Consider the following 23,958-nt stretch of genomic DNA (forward strand, 5'->3'; position numbering starts at 1 on the left):
AAACCCAAAATATTATTATTATGGTTCTTTCTGCTGTTTGTTGTCACCGAAGCTTGTGTAATCTGAGTGCATGCGCGACACAAATCATGTAGAACTTTCTGGAAGACATGCGGGCACAGACGATTGCTCTGGAACCTTCGATGGCTCATGTATAAAAGTCGACGCGCTTGACCAGCGGATCAGATTTCGATTATCGCCGACTGGGTTCGCCGCTATCGTCGTGCTTTAAGTGTAACCTGTTTTTGTGATCACAGGTTTGCCAAATAAAAGTTAGATTCATCATTCACAATATTGCTACTGTGTTCATTACCGTCACTCCTACGCGACACACAAAAGAGGCACAGCAGAGGTTTATAAGGTATCGAATCAATATTCACGAGCGCTTTATTGAATATAATCTTGAATCATAGCGCGAAGTGACACAGACAGAGACTATAGAAGCAGACAGGATCTAGTCTCTATGTCACTTCGCGCTACAATTCAAGATCATGTTACCGTACCAACTCGCCCAACTTTCTATCCTTTTGCATTATTGCATGTCGCATTATTGAATCTGGGTGCAACTAACGTTCTTGTGCTTTATTTTTATCGGCATGATATGGATCGGTTTCTGTGACACACAGAGCACAGAGACAGATGTGAACACGGAGCGCAGACTGCACAGCGGTGGCAAACATTATCCGAGTGCTTGGCATCCTGCTGCGTAAGGTTCTAAGGCAGAAATACTTGAGAAGCTTTTCCAATCACGGTGTTGCTGTTCTCGAGGTTGTTGTAGGCCGCAACGGAGAAGCTGCACGTCCCTTCGGCCAAACGCCGCCCTAGGGTAAACGCACAATATGAACATGTTATTAGGGAAAAAAAAAGGTTTTCCATCCACGAGATGCATTAATGGTTCACTGTCACTCGTGCTGTGGAAAGAATATGTGCTACGCATTTTGAACATTCCATCGACGTTTACGACTGCCAGATTACGAAAAAACCTAAGCGGCATTTTGCCTTCTTTGCAGCAAGCCACTTCACGTGGGAAGAAGCAGCAGATCAAAACTGCTTGTGCTTTGGCGAATTAGTAATAGGTCATTAGAGTAATTTCTCCAGTAACTCCGCCGGACCACCATTTAACAGATAAAATTCAAGAAAGCAGAATAATGCCCGACGTGTTTGCTTAGCGGCTATGGTGTTGGGCTGTTAAGCACGAGGCCGCGGGATCGAATCCCGCTCACGGCGGCAGGATTTCAAGGGGGGCGAAATGCGCAAAAACCCGTGTACTTAGATTAAGGTGCACGTTAAAGAACCTCAGGTGGTCGACATTTCCGGAGTCTACCACTACGGCGTGCCGCGTAATCAGAAATATTTTTGGCACTTAAAACCCTATATTTCGTTTAAAGCAAAAGAAAGCTTTTTGCACTTGCTTTTAGAAGTGCACACGTCTAGTCAAGAAGATAAGGCATTGTACCATTTTATGCGGACATTTCATTTTACCAAGTGACTTAAAGCATACAGTATTCGGGCCTGTGACTGATGAGCCGCTCCTATAAGGACATTTACTGCGTGTGTGATGTCTTTCTCATTTACATCCCTTTCAAAGTGACGAACTATTATGGACGCAAAATCATGCGCTAACAGGTTTGCACCGACTGAATCACGATTTTGTGGTCTTGCGTTACAGAGCAGATGTGACACATGCGTGATTCATTATCTGAAAAGTAGTTAAGTGACCGCACAACATTTAGCGATAGGTTACAAATAGATACGACGGTGGACGTTTATGTCATTCACTACCCCCCCCCCCCCCCAAGACGTGTTATAGATAACAGTCTGCGGTTCGTATTTCAAGTTATGCTGACGGTGCACTTAGAAAGCTCGGATTATTCATACCTCTCGTTTTTCACCTTTCGTGTGCATAGGAAGTAAGAGAAGCGGCAGGAAAGAGCGTTGTTACATTCACTTCTCTTACTTCCCATTAGATTCTCACGCTGCTAACTAAAGATACAACATTACTAACTTATCCGTTCAGCCACCCTTACTAATGGAAGTCAGATGCTGCATTTATATTCTTTCAGTGAAGTTCAGCTGCTTCTGGAAATATTCCTCGGTGAAACGTCCACATAGCGCCTGATGCTTAGTCGGACAGATTTCTTTTCACCGCGTCTGCTTTCAGTTATACCGTAGCCTTCTCTTCGCGAACAGGTTGGCACATGCGCGTCGTCTTTGATTCGCGTGTGCCTATTGCGTAGGAACCCGCTCGGACGACTCTATTACGGAATGCCCATGCTCTGCACAATTATCCGTGAATATGTTGTCAAGACGTACGAAGCCTGCGCGACGCCGTAATAAATGCTATGCCAAATAATATAAATAAATCACAGCTAGAGCACCTGCTAATCATATTATAACACTGCACTGTAGGCTTGAGGGTGTTAGCAACAAATCATAGGTGCATCGTTGTAAAGCGTTGTGAGACACACATGCATTGTAAGTCCCGTTTGAATACGACTGAACCAAGAACATCAGTCCGCTAGAGATTTCTGCAAAGATTTGGGCTTTAAGCTATGAATTTTCACCTGTTATTGTTAAATGAGTGCCTGGCAGTGAGGCCGTCATGCGGTCACGTGTGCCATTACTGCAGTCCCATGTGACCACGTAACCAGAGGGCAATCCAGCAGGCACCAAAGGTGGGCTCCAGTCGACGCGAACACCGCCGTCATCCAAGCGAGTTGCTTTCAGTCCCACTGGCTCACTTGGTTCTGCAAGTTCATGCGAGCTTCAGTGTTTTTAGGTGAATGTTTATGAGGGTGCTGTGAACGGAAGACATAAAACTCCCGCAATCTTTCGGCGGTGAAAGCGGCTGAGTACAGTTGGTGGACAATACTGACAATGTTAAACAAACATGAACAACTGAATTAATTCACTTGTATATGTGCGTTGACGCACTAAGAAAACGCGCAATCTTATATATATATATATATATATATATATATATATATATATATATATATATATATATATATGTGTGTGTGTGTGTGTGTGTGTGTGTGTGTGTGTGTGTGTGTGTGTGTGTGTGTGTGTGTGTGAGTACGGATAGGCCAAGCATGCCAATATTTACATTGGACTGACTAGAGTTATCAGATGCTTATGTCGCTGAATGTGAAAAATTATCTAGACACAAGTGAACGTCGGCTGATTTAGCTTTAAATTGAGGAGGACTCTCCGTTCGTAGAATTACTTCAACGTAAAATGGACACGCTCAAAACGCGAAGACCTGACGCACATCTTCTGGGCCCACGTACAATTTTTGTGTCTGAGTGGTGTGTTCGGGCAGCGCCCAGAACAAACTTTTTGCTTTCACAGCGACTTGTCTCATTTGAACATGGCTAGAGTAATGTCCTGTGCTCGCGGGGTGTGAGGGGATGTAGCGAGGCGGAAAATGGTTAAAGTCCCATTGCCATTTGGCACTCACGGAAGTCAACCAACTGACTTTATCTCGCGACTTCAGGGATTGAAAACAGACTGCGTCCCGGTGGTCCCACACTGCTATACATTTAGCTTTGGTACTGGATACAGTATGAGCTCTTGAACCAATCACCGCCACTTAATAGCTCTCACTCTAATACTGCCGACAGTTATATTACATTTCCCTTCCTCCAGTGCCAATTGTTCTTCGGCAATGTCCGCTCAGGCGTAGCTGACACCGCCGTACTATGCACTTCAAGCTGGTTATAATGGCGTTACTAAAGCCTGAGAATGAACTTGAGAAAAGGCAGGTCTGCAAGGTGACGTTGACACCAATAATTCACCTCTTCGATGAACCACAAATATGATGGCGTTATTGTTTTCTTTAGACAACTAACACTTTGTTATAAAATGATTACTACGCTAATTTTGAGTAATTCAGTGGTGAACTCATCCTATGAGTGTTTATTTGTGTTAATGTTTGGGGAGGGGGGTGCGCATTTGTTTAATATAGTGTAATTTTGTCGTTACTCACTTCGTTTTCATTTTTCTGCCTTATCTTTTTAAAGCAACATCTGCATTATTCACTGTAGATTCCTTTGCACCGTCCTGTGCATGCCTCTTATATGTACATATATTTTCTTTCACCATGTCGGCTTCGTTAAAAATTGGAGCGATTGGTAATGCTGATAATCCGTAAGAAACAAAAAAAGCTCAGATTGAGGATGACGCTCACTTTCTTGATGAGCATGTGCTGTTCGTTTCCAAAAGAGGCTTTGTTTTGAAAAAAAAACTCTGAGAACCCAACATCTCAAGACTTCCATTGTCGCAATTATTAAAGTGGTGTTTGTGTTGGGCGAACGAAAAGTGCTCCCGGATTGTTGTCGGCACCTTCAGCTGCGCTCTGAGCGGTCGAGTGTCAAAGAATAGCGACATTGCGCGCTCCTTAATAGCATATGCGTGTGGTTTGCACGTTTTCATTTTACGTTTTATGAAATAATGTTCGAAGCTTGCGGCTCTGACATCGAGATGCGATGCGTGACTGCAGTCGTGGACCTCTTTCTCATTTGCTCTCAGATAGAACACATGTGAGCAGCGCAGGCTTCATATTACTAGCGACAGTACGCTTGGCAAGCATAAATAGCGGTGAGCAAATACACTCATCGCACAGCCCTACCGTAACAACAAGGTTTCCGTAAGACAAAACGGTGTGCGGCGACCCCGCATGTGTTCTTTTACAGTGGAAAGGCTGCAGCGCTTCACGCCGCATTTCGCGGAAATAGAAAACGTCTGGCACTATCTGGAAGCCGGTGTCGAACGTGGAGTGATTGAGGTCCCGGGTAATTACTAGCGTGCATTGATATTTAATATAGAAGTCGGCTATTCTTAGGTAAGGATTAATGGTGCCAGAGCTAACGTTCGTAAATGCCATTCTGTGCTTAAAATCGGGTATCTTGATGGGGTTGGAAGTTAGCCAAAGATCTGTAGGCTGGTTGGCTTTGGGAGCTCACGGTAAAACCGCAAATGAGGCAGCGCAAGATGATATGGGTTGGGCCTCTTACGAAGTCAGAGAACCGCAAAGCAAAATTAGTTTTGAAGAAAGACTCAGCAGCATGGATAAAAATAGGCGGACTGCAAAATCGCACAACTATCTGATATCTGACCTGCAAGTCGTGGGCACTCAGCGGAGGAAGAAGTCAAGATAATTGGCAACCAAGTACAGGGTAATTAAAAGTATAAATAGACCACCAGAAACTGAAAAAGAAAGTGTGAGAAACAGGCACAGTGAGTTCGATGCAAACAACGTAAACAAAAAAGTCATGTGGATTTATAAAAAAGGGAAGATATGAATAAGAAGGGATAATCTCTATGATAACACAAAGGACGGTGCCTTGCTATTTGAGGCTCTAGCTGGTTGCCTAAAGACAAAAACATACTGGAACAAATGCTCATAAGACCGTGAGCCATGTGCATGCTGGAGCAAAAATCCATATCAATCTACACTTCCTAAAGGAACGCGAAGGCATTGACCCAGTAATACCCGCAGGTAACGCACACCTTGCAGAAGCAATTGTATTCAAAATTGACGGAAGCGTCAACCAGTCAGCAGTCGAGATACACAGAAGTCGCTAAGATTATTAGTGGGAAAAAAGCATGGAACCGATTAATATGACTGTATCTGCTACAGACATACGCAAGGTAGATGGAGAACTTTTGAGGAAGAGAAAAAATATTAGGGAGGTGTATACTGGCTTGGAGTGGCGCCTGACACCGGCGAAAACGCCGAGAGCAAGTGGTGCTATACTAATCCACGCACAACCAAATTAGGAAGACCCACTACGCTTCAACGAGACACTCCCTCACCGGAACATGAATTGGCCTCCCTGGTGCAGTGCTCAATTACCCAATGGCTCACTCACTCAATTACCCAATGGCCCTCAGTCCCCAGCAGCTACGGAGCACCTGACAAGGGCTGCGGTCAGAACTATAATGCAGCAGAGGGTGCTAAGAACCTCTGAACCCAGACAGGCCGCCAATGGAAACTGGCCCTTGCAACGTTGCAACGTTTAACACCTGAACCCTCTCGAGTGAAGTTAGCCTAGCAGGACTCGTTAAGGAACTATCGGCATTGTTTGGGATATCGTTGGCCTTAGTGAGGTTAGAACTGGTGAAGCTTATACAGTGCTGACAAATGGCCACGTCCTCTGCTATAGAGGACTACCAGATAAGAAGCAGTTCGGAGTAGGATTCCTACTCCATAAGTATACAGCGGGCAACATTGCCGAATTCTACATTAATGAGAGGATAGCAGTAGTCATAATAAAGCTAAATAGGAGTCCTGAAATAAAGGTAGTACAAACTTACGCTCCAACCTCATGTGAAGATAATCAAGAAATAGCATAGTTTTAAGAAGATGTTGAATTAGCGATGCGATACTGTTGTCATGGGCGATTGCAGTGCAAAAGTAAGAAAAAGCAGGCTGGTTGAGGCAAGCAATTGGGAAATATGGCGTGCATTTTAGGAACACTCGAGGAGAGATATTGTTAGAATTCGCAGAAAGGAATAAGCTGAGAATAATGAACATCGTTTTCAGGAAACATGGCAACAGAAAGTGGACCTGGAAAAGCCCTAACGGTGAAACAAGAAATGAAATTGATTTCATACTTTCTGCCGATGCCAGCTTATTGCAGGATGTAGAAGTGTTATGTAGGGTTAAATGCGGTGATCATATGTTAGTGAGGACTAGGATTTACCTCAATTTGAAGAGAGAAAGGATAAAATTGGTCAAGAAGAAACAGGCCAACCTAGACGCAGTAAGGGTAAAAGCAGACCAATTCAGGTTCGCACTTTCAAACAAATTTGCAGCTTTAGAACACAGAGATGAAGATTACATAGAGCCAATGAATGAAACCATAACTAGGATGTCTTCAGAAGCAGCAATTGAAGTGGGAGGTAAGGCCCCAAGGCAACCAGTTGTTTAGCTCTCCCAATTAACAAAGGACCTAATAAAGAAACGACAAGTAATGAAAGTGTCCAACTCCAGAGATCAGACGGCATTCTCGTTACTGTCAGAACTAATGAACAAGGAGAGAATAAGGGATATCCGAAATTACAGCGTGAGAAAGCCTGAGGAAGCAGTAAAGAAATTAGACAAACCAAGATGTATGCACTGAAAGATAGATAAGGTAATATCTTCAGCAATCTCGTAGATATAGGAAGACGAAGTGATTCTTTGATAGAACGCTTCTACGTTTGTCTCCGCTTTTTCGCTTTGTTTTCCTGCATTTCTGGGAGCTGCCGCTCCCTCCTTGCGGCAATGGATGAAGAAATCTCCGAGGACTTTCCTGATGTGCAGCCGTCAGGTCGGGTAGCGTCAAGGAAACGTGGAAGTGCGTCAGGCGATACAGACAGCGAGGCCACTGAGATATGTTCGGACAGCTACGACTCATTGGACGATGACTTCCAGGTCGTGATGAGTAGATCAGCGAAAAGAAGACTACTGCAGGCATCTTCATCGCCAAGTGCTTCTACCGTGAAGAGTGCACCGCTGCGCTGGCCGCACACTGTGCTCTTCATGCCCGTGGACCCGGCGACCAATTTGCGGCTCCTCAACAGGCAGGTCCTCTCTTGCTTACTTGAGAGAATCGCACCAAATGAGATTAAAGACGTGCGAATAAACTCGCGGAAGAATGTCCTGGCAGTTGATGTTTAACATCGCAGCGCCCTACAACACCTACGTAATATAACTGATATCGACAATGTAAAGGTGCGATCAATGATCCCCACAGGCGGCGATCGTACTGCGGGCGTCATTTATGACGTCGACGTTGCCATTTCTAATGACGACTTGCCAACGCTGATAAAGCCAACGACAGAAGGCAGTTTCATTACAAGGATTTCCAGATTGGGAAACACACGCTGTGTGAAGATTTTGTTTGAAGCAGACAGCCTTCCTTCCCACGTCAAAGTAGGACATGTCGGCCATCCAGTACGACCATTCGTACCGAAGCCCCTCCAGTGTTTCAAGTGTTGCAAGATTGGCCACGTGAAGGGTGTCTGTGTGAACAACGTCGTGTGCCCGCGGTGCTCTGAGTCTCATTCAGAAGACGCCTGCAACGCACATGTTCTAAAATGCCCTAACTGCAGTGGTCCTCACAAGGCCTCATCAAAGGATTGCCCGTGGATGCGGACGGAATTCACCATTCTAAAACGAATGGTGCGGGACAATTCAACGCATCGAGAGGCTGCTACCGCTGTTCGGCGACGTCGGCATCGACACCGAAAACGTTCGCGAAATTCCGAAACTGCAGATAGGTACACGCCAGCTACCGTCAGACGGACTGCCGCATCACCGCACTGCGCCACCAAGACAGATACAAGGAAAGCAAACAAAGCGGGGAGGCTCGCCCGTCCTGAAGAATGGCCTGAGCTACCGAGCGCACAACTCCCTGCTAAGTTACCTCAAAACGCACCGACTTCGACGGCTTCTGCACCTGTTGAAGCGACGCTGACTGATGATCTCCAGGTCATCAACATTCTGCGGTCGCTCATGAATGCCATTCGCGTTATACTTACGAACATGAAGTCTTCGTTTGCGCAAAGCGCACTACAGGTGCTGGACACTTTGAGTCCAGTACTTGCAGCTCTTGGTTAAAATCATGGCTCTCCAGAAGCCGTCGTTTCGTGACGAAGTCCGAAACGCGTCCATATTTCAGTGGAACGCTAGAGGACTGAAGTCACGCATGTCGGACTTTCGACAGTTTGTGTCCACGAATAAGTTCCCAATCATCGTCATCTGCGAGCCCTTATCAGATAACATCAGACTGTCCGGGTATGAGTGTTTCATGTCCGCCACCCACGGAGAATGCAGCAAGATCATCGTATTCATGCGACGTAATCTTACGTATGTCCATCACCCAGTGTCGCCTGACCAAGAAAACCAATACGTATGTCTCACAGTAAAGAAAGGCAAGCTCACTTTCACATTAATTGGAGCCTACATATCGCCCTCAAGTCGGCTGGACTGCGAGAGATTACGGCGAATCACGACGGCGACTCCGCAGCCTTTGGTGATTACTGGAGATTTTAATGCCCACCACCATCTCTGGGGAAGTTCTAAGATAAACTCGAGAGGCAGAAAATTAGTGTCATTTGCCTCCGAACAAGAACTGTGCTTGTTAAATGATGGAAGCCCCACCTTCCTGCGTGGAACTGCCTACTGTAGCTGCCTGGACCTGACCTTTGTTTCACGCTCTTTCACTAGAAAGGTCAGGTGGTTTCCGGATATTGAAACGCGGGGAAGTGACCACCTACCCACTTATCTTAGGGTTGAAGGGTTGACGGACTCCAGGTTAGCCGGCGTCACACAATGTATCGACTGACCAATGTTCAAGTCAATTGTCGAAGACGGCTGTCGTGATGACTTGTCCTCTAGCCTAGAGGACATCATAAAAGGTGCCCTAGAGGTAGCGAAACATTCGCTTCTGAGAACGTATACACGCACCGAATACGACATCGAGCTAGAGAAGCTTCGTGCAATTCGTCGTCGTGCAGAGCGAAGATACAGGCGCACGAAGTCTGTACATGACTTGAGGTTGGCCAGAAGAACTCAAAAGAAGATTCAGCGTCGCATGGACAAACTCGCATCGCAAAGATGGAAATCATTCTGCGAATCTTTGGATCCACGAAAACCTTTGTCTCACATATGGAGAACTGTTCGTGGTCTCCGTGGAACCCCTCAGCAGCGCCACCCTTTTAAGTCTTTGGCCCTTCACCAACAATGCAGCGAGATTGACGTAGCGGAAGCTTTCTGCAGGAGGATTGCTGGCGAAACTAGTTCCGCTGGAACATCGACGCTCCACCACTCACCGGTTTCACGCGACCCCCGCATGGATAGTCCTTTCTCCATGGACGAGCTCGAAGCTGCACTGGCCTTGTGCAAGCGTTCACCTTCACCAGGACCCGACGGTATAACCTACCGTGCCCTATGTAATCTTGGCGAAGAGGCTCGAAAAGTGCTCCTGCTCTTGTTCAACAGCTCCTGGCAGACAGGTACGGTTCCCCAGGAATGGAAGACCAGTCGCCTAATTCCACTACTCAAGCCTGGCAAGTCGCCTGTAGACATTGCATCATACCGACCAATTGCGCTTGCCAGTTGCATCGGAAAACTAATGGAGAGGATGGTTCTAGCACGGCTAGAATGGTACCTCGAACATTACCAGGTATATCCAGAGGCAGTGGCCGGCTTCAGGCGTGGCCGTTCTTCCATAGACAACGTTATCGACTTAGTGACGTACGTCGAGCACCAGAAGTCCTGCAAAAGATTATCTGCAGCCCTGTTTCTGGATGTTAAAGGAGCGTACGATAACGTAACGCACGAAGCGATTTTCAACGCGTTAGAGGCAGTAGGACTTGGCGGCAAAGTCTATCTCTGGATAAGTAGCTATCTACATAAGAGATCCTTTTTCGTACTTACCGAGGATGGCCCGACCTCGCAGCATTACAGTAACCGTGGGGTGCCTCAGGGCGGAGTACTCAGCCCAACGCTCTTCAGTCTAACACTCATTGGACTCACCGACATCCTGCCAGGCACCGTTAGGCTCTCCATCTACGCCGACGACATTTGCATTTGGACGTCGGCTGTGACGCGACTGCAGCTTCGCGCGCGGCTTCAAAAGTCAGCCACTTTAACGTCATCCTACCTTAGAGAACAAGGACTTCGTATATCATACGAAAAGTGCGCAGCGGTGGCATTTACCAGGAAATCAATGTCTCCATACGTGATATCCGTCGACAGACACATGATCTCGTACAACACGAGTCACAGATTTTTGGGAGTGGTCCTTGATAAAAATCTCTCCTGGACCCCTCATGTGAATTATGTGAAAAAGCGCCTGACAGGAATTTGTCATATGTTTAAGTTCCTTGTAGGAAAGACCTGGGGAGTACCAATACACTCTATGCTGCAACTGTACAGGGTCCTCTTTATTGGATTCCTACGGTACAGCCTACCGGTCATGTCCAACACCTGCAGAACTAACCTGAATATAATTCAAAGCATTCAAGCCCAAGCCCTCAAGATCTGTCTCGGTCTACCGCGGAGTGCGTCGACGACTGAGGTTATTGCAGTCGCTCAAGATTTCACTATTAAAACGCACATTATCATTGAAACAATGCGTGTGCACATACGACACTTTGCCCGGACCCCTACCCACCACCTAGCCAGTCTCCCAGTAGATAGGCCCCACATGACATTCAGTGCGACTGTCTTCGCGCACCGTGCCTCTTTCAGGTCAGGTTACACACCTGCGGCAAGGCCTTCCAGTCCTCCATGGTGTATGCGCCGTACTCAAGTGAACCTTACAATCCCAGGCCTTCAGAAAAAGTCGGACTTGCCATCATCAGCGCTCAAGCAACTAACTTTACTTCTCTTGTACGAGAAATACAGCGACTGCACACACGTCTACACTGATGGATCAACTACATCAACCAGTTCCGGCGGCGCTCTAGTTATACCAGCAATGAGAATAACCAAGCGGTTCAAGACTTCCCATGTCACTACGTCTACAGCTGCAGAGCTCGCGGCTCTCTGCGACGCGCTTCAAGTGATAAATGCTGAAAGTCCTAGAAAATGGGCAGTCTTCTGCGATTCAAGGCCGGCCTTGCAATGTGTGCAGTCGTTTCTCCGACATGGAACTCACGATCAGCTCACGTGCGAAATCGCGGAACTTGTTCATCACTTAATAGAAAAAGGCCATGATATCTCTTTGCAGTGGATACCAGGTCATTGCGGTATCATTGGAAATGATGACGCCGATAAGGCAGCTCGGACGTCAAACCAAGAAGACCGCTGCGTCCCCATTCCTCTCTCAAGGACCGACGCCGCGAGGCAACTTGGCATTCTAGCACGCACGATCTCCTTGGCAGAGTGGAACACCGCACATACAAGGCGCACAAGACTGCAAAGACTAAACCCGTCACTTCAACTCAAACCTCCAGCTGGTCTACACCGACGTGAAGCGTCTCTTCTGTGCCGGTTATGGCTTGGAGTTGCCTTCACGAATGCCTACTCAGCACTAATTGGAATGACTAATACTCCTGCATGTGATGTTTGCGGATGCGAGGAGAACATTGACCACTTATTGTGTCATTGTCCTCAATTTCAAGCACAAAGACAGCCTTTGTCCAACACATTGAGGAAACTAGATGATCGTCCTCTGAGTGAACAGACCATATTAGAGCACCGTCCCGACCGATCATCGGCTCAGAAAGCAGTGAAGGCACTTTTGTGTTTTCTCAGAACTTCTGGTTTGCTCGAGCGACTCTAACTGAAGTGCTGTCCGTACACGTATCTACACCTTCTCTCTCCCTTCTTTCTCTTCCCCTTCTCCCATCCCCCAGTGTAGGGTAGCCAACCAGACTATAGACTGGTTAACATCCCTGCCTTTCCTGAACTCTCCTCTCTCTCTCTCTCTCGTAGATATAGTAAAAGCAGCGGAGTAACTCTATACTGAACTGTATAGTGCCCAAAGCAGAAACGATACCTCTATTCAAAGTAGTAATGAACAGGTTAGAGAGGCTCCTTCTATAACCAGCAATGAAGTTAGAAGGGCATTGCAGGACATGAAAAGGGGAAATCAGCAGGAGAAGATGGATTACCAGTCCATTTAATAAAAGATCTTAGACACAGAATCCTTGAGAAACTAACGGCTATTAATACGAACTGCCTATCCACTTCAAGCGTCCAAGAGAACTGGAAGAATGCCAACATTTTACTAATCGATGACAAGGGTGTCGTTAAACAATTGAAAAAAAATATAGGCCCATTACCTTACTTCCAATATGATATAAAATATAACACCAAGGTACTCTCTGATAGAATAAGAGCAACACTGGACTTTATCCAACCAATATAAATGGAAGGTTTCAGGAAGCGATACTCCACAATGGATCACATCCATGTCATCAACCAGCTAATCGAGAAACCCGTAAAGTACAATCAGCCTGTCTATATGGCATTCATAAATAACGAAAAGGAATTTGATTCAGTCGAGACATCAGCAGTCATAGATGCATTATGTAAGCAAGCAGTGCAGAACGTTTACGTAAATAACTTCGAAAGTATGTACAGAGATTCCAGAGCTATCTTAATTTTCCACAAGTAGGAAGATACCTATAATGAAAGGGGTCAGACAAAGAGACACAATATCTCCAATGCTATTCACCGCATGCTTAAAAGAAGTATTTAACCTATTAAACTGGCAATGCTTTGGAGTAACGATCAATGGCGAATATCTCAGCAGCCTTAGATTTTCATATGACATTGTCCTGCTCCGCAACACTGCGGACGAATTACAACAAATGATTGAGGACCTGAACAGACACAGTATAAGAGTGGAGTTGAAGATTATTATGCAGAAGACAAAGCTAATGATCAATCGCCGGGCAAGGGAACAAGAGTTCGGGATCGTCAGTCAGCCTCTAGAGTCTGGGAAGGAGCACGTTTACCTAGGTTAATTACTCACAGAGGGCCCTGATCATGACCCGGAAATTTACAAAAGAATAAAAACGGGTTGGAGTGCATTCGGCAGACATTGTCAGATCCTGGCTGGAAGCTTACCATTATCATTAAGAAGGAAGGTGTACAATCGATGCATCCTACCTGTGCTGCAATGTGGGGCAGAAACTTGGAGACTGACGAAGAATCTCGAAAACAAGTTAAGGACCGCGCAAAGTGCGATAGCACGAAGAATGTTATGCGTAACGTTAAGAGACAGGAAGAGAGCGGTGTCGATCAGAGAGCAAGCAGGAATGGCCGATATCCTAGTTGATATTAAGAGAAAGAAACAGAGCTAGGCAGGTCATGTAATTCGTAGGTTAGATAAGCGGTGGACCATTAGGGTTACAGAATGTGTGCCAATAGAAGGGAAGCGCAGTCAAAGACGGCAGAAGGCCAGGTGGCGTGATGAAATTAAGAAATCCACAGGCGCTACTTGGAATTGGTTGGCGCAGGACAGGGGTAATTGGATCATCGCAGGGAGAGGCCTTCGACCTGCAGTGGGCATAAAATAGGCTGATGATGATGATACAAAAACACTTGAATCCAAAACATGTATAGCATACATGATTTACTCAAGCAGGCTAATGACTCTCAATGGCCCGTTTAGAAGGGGAAGCCGATAAATCATCATCAGCATGAAGCATGAAACAGGAAGCGCTATTCAGTACACGCCCTGACTATTCAATACATGCCCTTACAATCTCTTGCTTTGCCGCGTGTAAGCAGTGTACGAATTACCTGAAACCTCCGTGCGTACGTCCGCCCAGGTCGCTGGTCCACATCCACGATAGCTGCAGCCGCGGACGCCCACTCTGTACATCGTGTAGGGTAGCAATCCGAAGAGCCTGAGAAATACGTGGTGCTCGTACGGGTTTGCTGAGTGGAATGTGGCATCGCAGTCCACGTGCGCTTGGCAGCCAGCCCATCTTGTTCCGTTGTCAAGGCTTACCTGAAGGGAGGCCCCGGCTATCAATGGCGTAACCAGAAATTTGACTCATGATGGGTTCTCTCTTGATGTATGTTTATGTATAGTACATAGGGCGTTTTTAAGACCATAGATGTTTCATAAAGAAGCCATGACCGTGAGACACATGTCATCTTCGCATACGAGTTATACCGCGAGGCAGAAGTGCTTTCCCGCTGTTTAATGTACTCTGAAAGAGTAACTAACAAAAGGCGCTAATAAACTTTTTATTCCTAACTTGAGGGCAGTTGCTTAGATGGAAATCTCGCACGGCGCCCAAATTCATGGCATACCCATATCTTAGAAATCCAGAAAATCGCGCACAGTTTGAGATATTCATCATAGAAATTGAAGGCCATATCCAGGCAATATTGAGACAATTAGTCAGGCTGCACGTCAGAAGGCAATGCCCCATAAAAATGTGCGTGACGAAGTTTGAATGGCAGCAGTCTGCGGCACATCCTGACCCGACACGCAGCTGCACATGCTCAACAGACAGAGCGTGCGGTATCAGTAAGTGCCGCGACTGGCCGAGACGTTCAGTTTCAAACTTCCTCCCGTTTGTCATCACGTGGCGTTTCGATCTGATTTGAAAACGGGGCCGCCTTTAGCGGGCTTCCGCGGTGGTCGGTTTTGATATTGCTTAGATCTACAGCGCAAATTCGATGATAAATATTTCTAATTAGGGGCTATTTTGATTATACTTAAAAACTGCGGCTGAATTAAAACCTAACTACCTTCATAGTCACCATTCAAACATCCCTTATGCACTAATAAAAAGTTACTTAATAATTTTTTATAATTAGTCTTTTCAGAGTAACTTAAGAAGCGGTAAAGTATTTCCGCCTGGCCTTAGAACTCGTATGTGTAGACGACGAGTGCCTTACGGTGCTAGTTTTTAAAATAAAAAATCTGTATTGTCCTAAAAAAACAGTCTGAATATAGACGTACGTGCACAAACACAGACCGGCGGTTCGTAGAAGGAACAGACAATTATGCCAGCTCTCCTGAAAAAACTGCATTTTATCAACAAAATGCCCGTTTCTTTTTAACTTTCCTTATAACTACATTGGCTGAAGCAGTTCGTCTTACGACAAAAGGTTTCCATTATACTGACGCGACACCACTTTGTGTCGAGTCGTGCTGTGGTCAGAAATCACATATAAGATAATATTCCTCTAAATACCTACCTGCTAGCATCTAGAAAATGCGCACTAGACCGTGCTTTTCTCCGCAATTTTGCGGCCAAACTAAGCATGCAGTTTGACGACACCCAACTTTCCGTGTTAACGAGCCATTGTTCAGACCGTAAAGCAGAACAGCGAAAGCAGCTAGTTGTGTGTTTCTCTATCACCCAGAACACATGTAGTCAATCAAATGCGACAATTTCAGTGTGTCACGCATAGTCACATCTTTCAGATGCTCAAATGAGAACTTTTTGTTTTTGAACACACCACACAGCACAGGCGGCGTCCAAATATAAAGATTCAGATTAAGTCCAATAGCTTCATCTATATCTCATTTTACTTTTTCAATGTGTTCACGTATGGGAATCCCTCTGACAGTTTCTAACATTGGGGCTCCCTGTGTAGTAATGCTTTTGTATACAATTCCTTGTAAAACTGACATCGTTGATAGATAGAACTTGAGCTTCAAGTTGAACTTTTGACCTGTATAAAAGGTTTGGTTAGGTAGAAGCCTTTGTTGTCAGTCGCCTAACGTACGCCCCCCATACCTATTGACGCGGAAGAGCGAGACGCAGAAAGGAAACATTATCCTGCGAGAAGCGTAGAAAACTGTGCTCGGCCTCCCAGATCGAGCGAGTACCGACTGACGCACTAAGATGAGAATACACAATAGGTTGGAGAAACACAAAGCAGGTGCACGAATGGCAAAGCGGGAGCGACTCATCACCACGGCGTGGGGCAGGTTCATCCTGTAACAATGAGGCTACCCACTGAACCCCGAGTACTTCAGCGGTTGAACAGAGATACTGAACAAAGCCAACAGAAACAAGATTCACATCACACCTATGCCCAAGAACATGCAACGGGGGACTCACGCGGGAAGGAGACGAGCGCGGGTCTGAGCACTCTGGCGGTAATACGAGCATGATCACAATAGCTAATAGGCGGACGTGAGTTGCATCCCGGCAAGAAATGACTTGACGATTGCAGTTACAACTTATGACCGGCAGATTCTAGTGACCATAGTCAAGACGAGATCGGTAACCACAGCAGAGACGGTGGCTATTGCAACAACCATAAACGATGCATACCGAAAAGAATACCCGCCTACTCTCGAGCGACATGAAGGGCTTATGTCCAGAGGTCCTGCCTGCCTGCGCCAGTAACAATCCACAGAAAACCCTTCCGACTGCGCCACTGAATCACCTGTTGTCCAGCGCATGAGTATCTGGAAGGCAACGAGGTGGCAGAGTCCGCCTCTCAAGAAGTAAACAACCGAGCGCAGCGCTCTACTTTCCCATCTCCCGCAACCAACCCATCAGCGGTCACTCCGCACTGCGGGTGATTTTTGAGGAGCGGGAAACGAGCACTCGCTCCCCTTTCCCCCGTCCTAAACTCGCACGCAGTCATGGAGCTGACGGGCGCAGAATTCAGGCCAACACTTCTCCAAACCTTCTTCGACAGAGTGAAATCGCATAGGCGGCTTCTCCAGTGCGGAGATCGACCCACACTGTCACATATCACGTAGGAGTGTGGGAGGCGCCCTCACACACTGAACTCACTATTCACACTAACCTCAGCCTTCTTGCTGCCATGGGAGACGCGTCTCGCGCGCTGCAATCTGCAGGGGCAAACGGCTCTTCTTGATCAACCCCGCGAGCAGCCCGCGCAAGTGGAGCTCTGGATCAAGGGCGCCATCCTTAGGCAACCTTTTCGTTTCTGTTATTTTCTCTCTGCTTCTATAAAGTTTTCCACGCACCATACCCCTTTAGTTGATGATGTGTTGTGTTTAGTGCAGAACGGACCAGGTGTCTCCAAAGAGTGCCATGCAAGTGGTGCCATTGAATTCTGAATGAGATTGAAAGAAGAATTACGTTAGATAGACGCAACACGGCTGTAGAAGGGCTTAAAATTGGTCACTGGAAAGTGTGTCAAAAATAGGCACTAAAATAAAGACTGTGGTATGAGGTGTGCTACTATTACAAAATATATCTTTACAGACACCTCATATACTATGAGTTAGCGTCAGTAGTACCATCACCTCGTGAGGGCGCTGTACACAAGGGCCAGGAGACCATGAGCCCTACAAAACTACTATCGCAGCAGCACCCTTTGGTTAGAAGATGAGCTATGATACTCTTGTGCTGATAACATGTACCACAATATCATTTAAACAAATTGAAACCGTCTTCATGTGAAAAAAAACAGCTCTGGGCCTACAAAAATGCCGGATATAGAGGGATAGTATGTCGAAAGGCTTGCGGAAAGTGCTTGTAACGTTCGGCTTGTGCTTTCTTAAACTGCACAAGCACGTCGAGGACGGTCAGCCTTTCACCACATCTACCACTGGTTGGAGGTTCCCAACCGCGGAGTAAGTAATCGGCTGTGCAGTATGTGTATGGTATGGTATGGTGAAACTTTAAAGAAGTCCTGCAGATCGTGAGTCTTCACGAAGCGGGCCGCTCCCAAGTGGGAACCAGAAGGCCAAACCTCTCGGCCGCATCGTGGGCCTGCTCGACAGCCCAGAGTTGGTCAGCCAGAAGAGGGCTGCGGAGAACCGCCTCCCATCTGGCCGAGCTGTTAGCGATGATAGAGCGTGATCGGGCACACCGCCAGAGCATATGGTCTAACGTGGCTATATCTCCACAATCGTGGCAGGTAGCGTTGGTGTAAGTATCCGGATAGATTTTATGTAAGAGCGACGGATTCGGATAGGTATTCGTTTGTAGTAGACGGAGCGTTAATGCTTGAGCTCTATTGAGGCGCAGATGAGGAACAAAGTAGGTTCTACGGCTGAGATAGTAGTGTTTTGTAATCTCGTTGTAGGTGGAGGGTGTGTCCCTGTTCTCTGGGGAGTCGGCTTCCGATTGGTCATGGATAGCGCGGTGGGCAAGTTCACGCGCAGCCTCGTGAGCGGACTCGTTGAGGTTGGGAGGAGCACCCTTTATCAGACCCTGATGTGCCGGAAACCAATAAATGAAGTGGTGCGTGTTTACCGTGCCCCCAATAAGTCTGAGGGCCTGTTTGGAAACGGTGCCTTTTTCAAATGATCTGATTGCAGATCTGGAATCACTATAGATGACATCCCGTAAGCTATCCAGCAAGGGTAGTGCAATAGCCATTTGTTCAGCTATTTCGGAGTCCCTCGTCCGAACCGAGGCAGCATTGGTGATTCCTTGCCGACCATCAACAGTGACGATGTTGAACGCCCGACGTCCCTTACAAGAAACGGCATCCACAAAGCTGACCTGTCCCTGATCACTGTGTATTTACCTAAGGAGGTTGGCCGCCCTTGCCCTCCTTCTAGCGCGATTATGATCGGGGTGCTCGTTCCTAGGTATTTGCGCGACCGTAATGTTCTCACGAATCGACGGAGGAACGTCAGAGAACTCATCCGCTACTCTATCAGGGTGATATCCGAGTTCCTGCAAGACGGATCTCTCTGCCTTCGTTGTTGGGAGGCGAGTTAGCTGTGCGCGCTCCTGGGCCTCTGCAATCTCTTCAAGAGTGTTATGAATGCCAAGCTGCATTAAGCGCTCTGTACAAGTGTATACGGGTAACCCGAGAACCCGCTTGGTAATCTTCCTAAGCTGTGCATTCAATTTATCCCGCTCTGCCTGTTCCCATCGATGCATGGCTGCCACGTATCTAAAGTGGCACAGAACGAAGGCATGCATTAGTCGAATGAGGTTATCCTCCATGAGTCCATGATGCCGATTTGATACCCTCCGAAGTAAACGAACAGCACTTTCAGTTTTAGCAATTAGCTTGCGTATAGTCTTGCTATTTGTACCCCCCGACTCAATGATCATGCCCAAGACCTTGATTGAATCGACTCTAGGTATACGGCAACCGTTTCTTGTATATAAGTTAATGTCTCTGTCTTCTAACGATGTCCATCCATTGGGCCTTGGACCGTGTTTCTTGGGACTATACAGCAAAAGTTCCGACTTCAAGGGGGAGCTTCTGAGACCGGTGGGTTCGAGATAGGTTCAATAGTGTCTATTGCCTCCTGTATGGCTCCCTCAACCTGCCCGTAATTGCCTCCTGTGCAACATATAGTTATATCGTCAGCATACATTGTGTGTTTGATGCCTTCAATCTCGAGAAGCTTTCTGCTTAGGTCAACGATGGCTATATTGAATAAACAAGGGGAAATGACTGACCCCTGTGGGGTGCCCCTCTCGCCAAGTTCCAGCAGTTGTGATTCGAGATCAGCCACCTGGATGGCAGCCTTCCTATCCGAGAGGAACGATCTAACATAGTTATAAAAAATCTCACCCAGATTGAGCCGAGATATCGACGCTAGGATATGCGAATGTAGAACGCTGTCGAAGGCCTTCTCAAGATCAAGCCCCAAAATGGCTCGAGTGTCGCTAGAGTCGTTGTCTATGATTTGATGCTTAATCTATTTCATGGTATCTTGTGTGGATAGGCCTGGTCTGAATCCTATCATACTATGGGGGTAAATGTCGTTATTCTCCAGGAACCGGGAGAGTCAATTCAGGACCGCGTGCTCCGCTACTTTACCCACACAGGATGTAAGCAAGATGGGCCTCAAGTTGTCAACGCTAGGTGTTTTGCCAGGTTTGGGGATTGTACCGCGAGAGCCGTCTTCCAAGGTAATAGGACGGCTCCATTTCTCCAAATTTCATTAATGTTCTCTGTGAGGTATGCGATTGATTTTTCATCCAGATTTCGCAACGCCTTGTTGGAGATGCCATACGGCCCTGGTGCGGATCTACCATTGAATCCATGTAGAACGCTACGAATCTCCTAAACGCCAAAATCTGCATCCAGGTAGGAATTGGCCTGGCCCTGGTAATCGAGATGTACAGGAGACCGCCCTGATCCAACTGGGAGGTATTTGTTAGCAAGCGTGCGGATTAATTCGTCCTCAGAGGTCATTCGTGCGGCCTCATGTATGGTTCTACCAATGACATGCCTCTGATTAGACTTAGTATTGGTCTCGTTAAGCAGATGCTTAAGCAAGCTCCAAGTTTTACCATTGCGCATTTGGCCGTCTATCGAATTGCAAACCTCGTCCCACTGCTGTTTAGCGAGGGTTACACAATGCTCCTCAATGTGTTTGTTAATCTCAGATATCTTTTCGCGTAGCCTACGATTAAGTCGTTGACACTTCCATCTGTTGAGAATGGACTGTTTGGCCTCCAACAGATGAGTTAACCTGCTATCCATTTTCTCAACAGGAAGGTCGGTGCAGACCTTAGAGGTATGTGTGTCCTATACGGATTCAACAGACCGAGACATCGATTTGTAGTGATTTTACTATCAGTGGTGAAATGTCTGCCAGTGGATTGATTAGATGGAATAAATTAGAGGTATCGGCAGCCTCTATAATAGCCTCCTAAATTTTTTTTTCACGAAGTAAGGGCTTCAAATTTATGCCGATGACTGCTATGAAAGAATTTAAAACTCTTGTTGTGCATGTGGCTGTTTCGTCCGCTAGCATACTGCCCTCAATTCATGTGCGCCCTGACACCAAGAATAAAGATGATTTAGTACGGGATCTTTACATTTACGGAGGGGCATTAGAGATCTAACCACACTTGGAGGGCCATTAAATATTGCGGCTTTTTGTAACTTTTACGACTCTGAAGTGTCGACAACAAAAAGATGGACCTATTACAACTCACTATAATTGCACATCGACGTGTTCCTCTGCCTTGTGGCTTAAATTGTGTGTAATTTAACAAAGTTTTTGGTGGATAAAGAATCCTAACGCAATCCTTTAGCGTTTATTGGATTTTTGCACGCTTTCTGGCATTCTTCATTCCACCATGGTATGCGACGTTTCCTAGGCAGTCAGTTAGTTGTTCGGTGGTACATTTTGTAGTAGAAGAAATAATCAAGCCTTTTAGATATGCCCCAGCGTCGTTTACATTCAAAGCAGCAGTGCCCTCTCGGCCCAAATATGTGAGCTCTCGGAACAGTTTACGGTTGGATAAATCGACTTTTCCTAGCAGAAAACGTCGCAGGAATATGTCTTATTTTGCTAAATTTAACATAATTTGTTAACACTCGCTTGCAATGGGCTTCTTAAGAACCCACTACTCCAGATAGGGCGTGATTGTACTCGACACTATGCTTATCTATGAAAGAGTAGGTGTTGCGTGCTACGCTGTAGTACGTTGACTCTTACTATGAACACATGCACCTCAGGAAAAGGGGAAGTTTTCAATTGTGCGCCCTCTCGCATCATAACGAGTCTCCACATGGTGTGCTATATGCTTTTAAATCACCAACAATTATGTATGACTGAGGAAGTTCATCGACGAAGCTCTTAAATTATGTTCTGGAGAAAGAGGAAGATTGCAAAGAGAGGGAAGGCAGGGAGGTCAAACCGACAAATGTCTGGTTTGCTACCCTGCACTGGGTGTAGGGGAAATGGGGTAGAAAAAGGAAAAGAGGAAGCAAGTGATCACTGCGTGAGCAGCGAAGCGCCGTGACGCGAAAGTCCTATAGCTGGTGAAGTGCGTTGAGCACATGTGGGATGACCCAAAGGCCAGGGGTCGTTGCGAGAATTGGATGCTGCGGGTGAGCCGTGGGGCTGGCTCGAGACATGTAAGCACTGGATTAACTGTATCCAAAACATGCACTGTACTTCGCGCTGATAGAGTATGCAATTTGCCTAAGAGTGCGCAAATGGTATTTATGAGGTTCTGAAGCATCGCAACCACTTGCCGGTCTTCTTCAGGCAATTTAGCGGGAGTCGGTGCTGGGGACTCTACCGCGGTACGCTTCATCCTTTGACATGAATGTGGTGCCGGCTGTGGCTTCTTCTGTGTCTTCAACTGTGGCTTCAGCTGTGGCATCGGCGGTGGCTTCGGCTGTGGTGGCGGCTGTAGCTTTGGTAGCGCGCGACAAGCTTTAGTATTGGTGTGCTCCGGCACGACCTTGTTGGCACAGCTGGGCTCGACTCTGCCTGAATAAGGGGCAGAGAAGTAAGAGTTGTCAGATGCGGCGCGCTTTTCACAGAGGCACCTGCGTTCTTTCAAGTCCAACGACGTCGGCGGCGTCGCTTTCTAACGGCTGCAACAGCCTACAGACGAGACGAAACGTTCTCTCGCCATCTGCTTCAAGACGGCTCTTTCCTTGTTAATTTTGGGGCAGTCCTCTATGGTGACATCATGGGACCCACTGTAGTTGTGGCATTTGAGAACCCTAGCTGACTACGCAGGACTCTGCAGCTTGGGGCTCCGCGCAACCCGAGCAAACTGTCGTGTTCACACACACAGTGCTCACGTGTCGCAGCTTCATGAAATTGTGACAGTGGAGTGGCCTTTGGATAAATAGTCGCTCAGGGTGTTTAATGTTGCCCACCTTGACGTGTAAGGGAAGAGATTTGCGCTTGAAAATTACCTTCGAACAATGGGATGTACCAAACCGACACACATGAGTTATGACGAAGCCATCAATGGCTGGCTTCCCCAGAATTGGCTGGATAGCGCTGGAGATGGAGACGTCGACGTCGTAGATAACACCAGTAGTGGTGTCGCTGTCTAGAGGAATGTACGAGCGCACCTTCATGCCGCTAAGTTCCGTAAGTTTGCTCAAAGCGCTCAGCAAGTCTCATGCACAACGTCAATTGCCAAGACATTTTCCCTGAGTCTGACGTCTGTGACTTCACTTAGTGACACTAGTTCACGGAGCACTGAGACAGACTGTCTTCTGATCGCCTCGGGTTGTCGGTAGCAAATTCTGGTACAAATAGAATCGCACTGAGTGCAGAATTCCGAGTTTGGGCTACAGTCGTCGTGCTTGAAGACAGGTAGCTCCTATTGCGTATTCGTTACGCCTTGCGGCTCCTCACAAGCTCGAAGTCATCATCGGAGAACATGTTAAAGGGACAGCGCAAAACGACAAAGAGAAAGAGCCAGGAAACACAGAGAACAGCGCTGATTTTGCTCGAAATGCAATGTCAAGGTTGTGGGTCTTTGCGTCAAAGAAAATATTCATATTACGCCTTTTACCTTTTTTACTGATGAAGCTCGCTGCTCAAGGTTGTGGCTGTTGAGGAGAGACAGTGCGCGCGCCTTAACTTTAGCGGACTTCAGAGTTACTGGTCTCAAATTCTTTCCAATTGCATCTAACGCTTTTTTGCAGAATATACTCTCTGGCACCACAACAAAGAAACATTCCTTATCAGAGGTCAAAATGTGAAGGCATTTACTCATAGCATACTCTACACATTCGTTTACAGTCTTATTCTTCGATCGCTTCTCTACCAATTGTCCCACCACATCCATACACTCAGAATGGTCAGTTGCACCGCC

The 23,958-nt window shown here is 46.7% G+C and overlaps 1 protein-coding gene across 1 annotated transcript in view; it reads right to left on the reverse strand.

Moving 5' to 3' along the window:
- Positions 1-595: 595 nt before the first annotated feature.
- The window catches only part of LOC142566645 (tyrosine-protein phosphatase Lar-like), a 79,999-nt gene continuing 56,636 nt past the window's right edge, over positions 596-23,958 (reverse strand). The window contains exons 7-9 of the mRNA XM_075677480.1: positions 14,249-14,459; positions 2,562-2,744; positions 596-818 (exon numbers count right to left, since the gene is read on the reverse strand). Coding sequence (XP_075533595.1) covers positions 712-818; positions 2,562-2,744; positions 14,249-14,459 — 501 coding nt within the window. The 3' untranslated portion in view covers positions 596-711. The remainder of the gene's footprint in view (positions 819-2,561; positions 2,745-14,248; positions 14,460-23,958) is intronic.

Source organism: Dermacentor variabilis, unplaced genomic scaffold (assembly GCF_050947875.1).
Source record: "Dermacentor variabilis isolate Ectoservices unplaced genomic scaffold, ASM5094787v1 scaffold_13, whole genome shotgun sequence".
NCBI classification, from domain to species: domain Eukaryota; kingdom Metazoa; phylum Arthropoda; class Arachnida; order Ixodida; family Ixodidae; genus Dermacentor; species Dermacentor variabilis.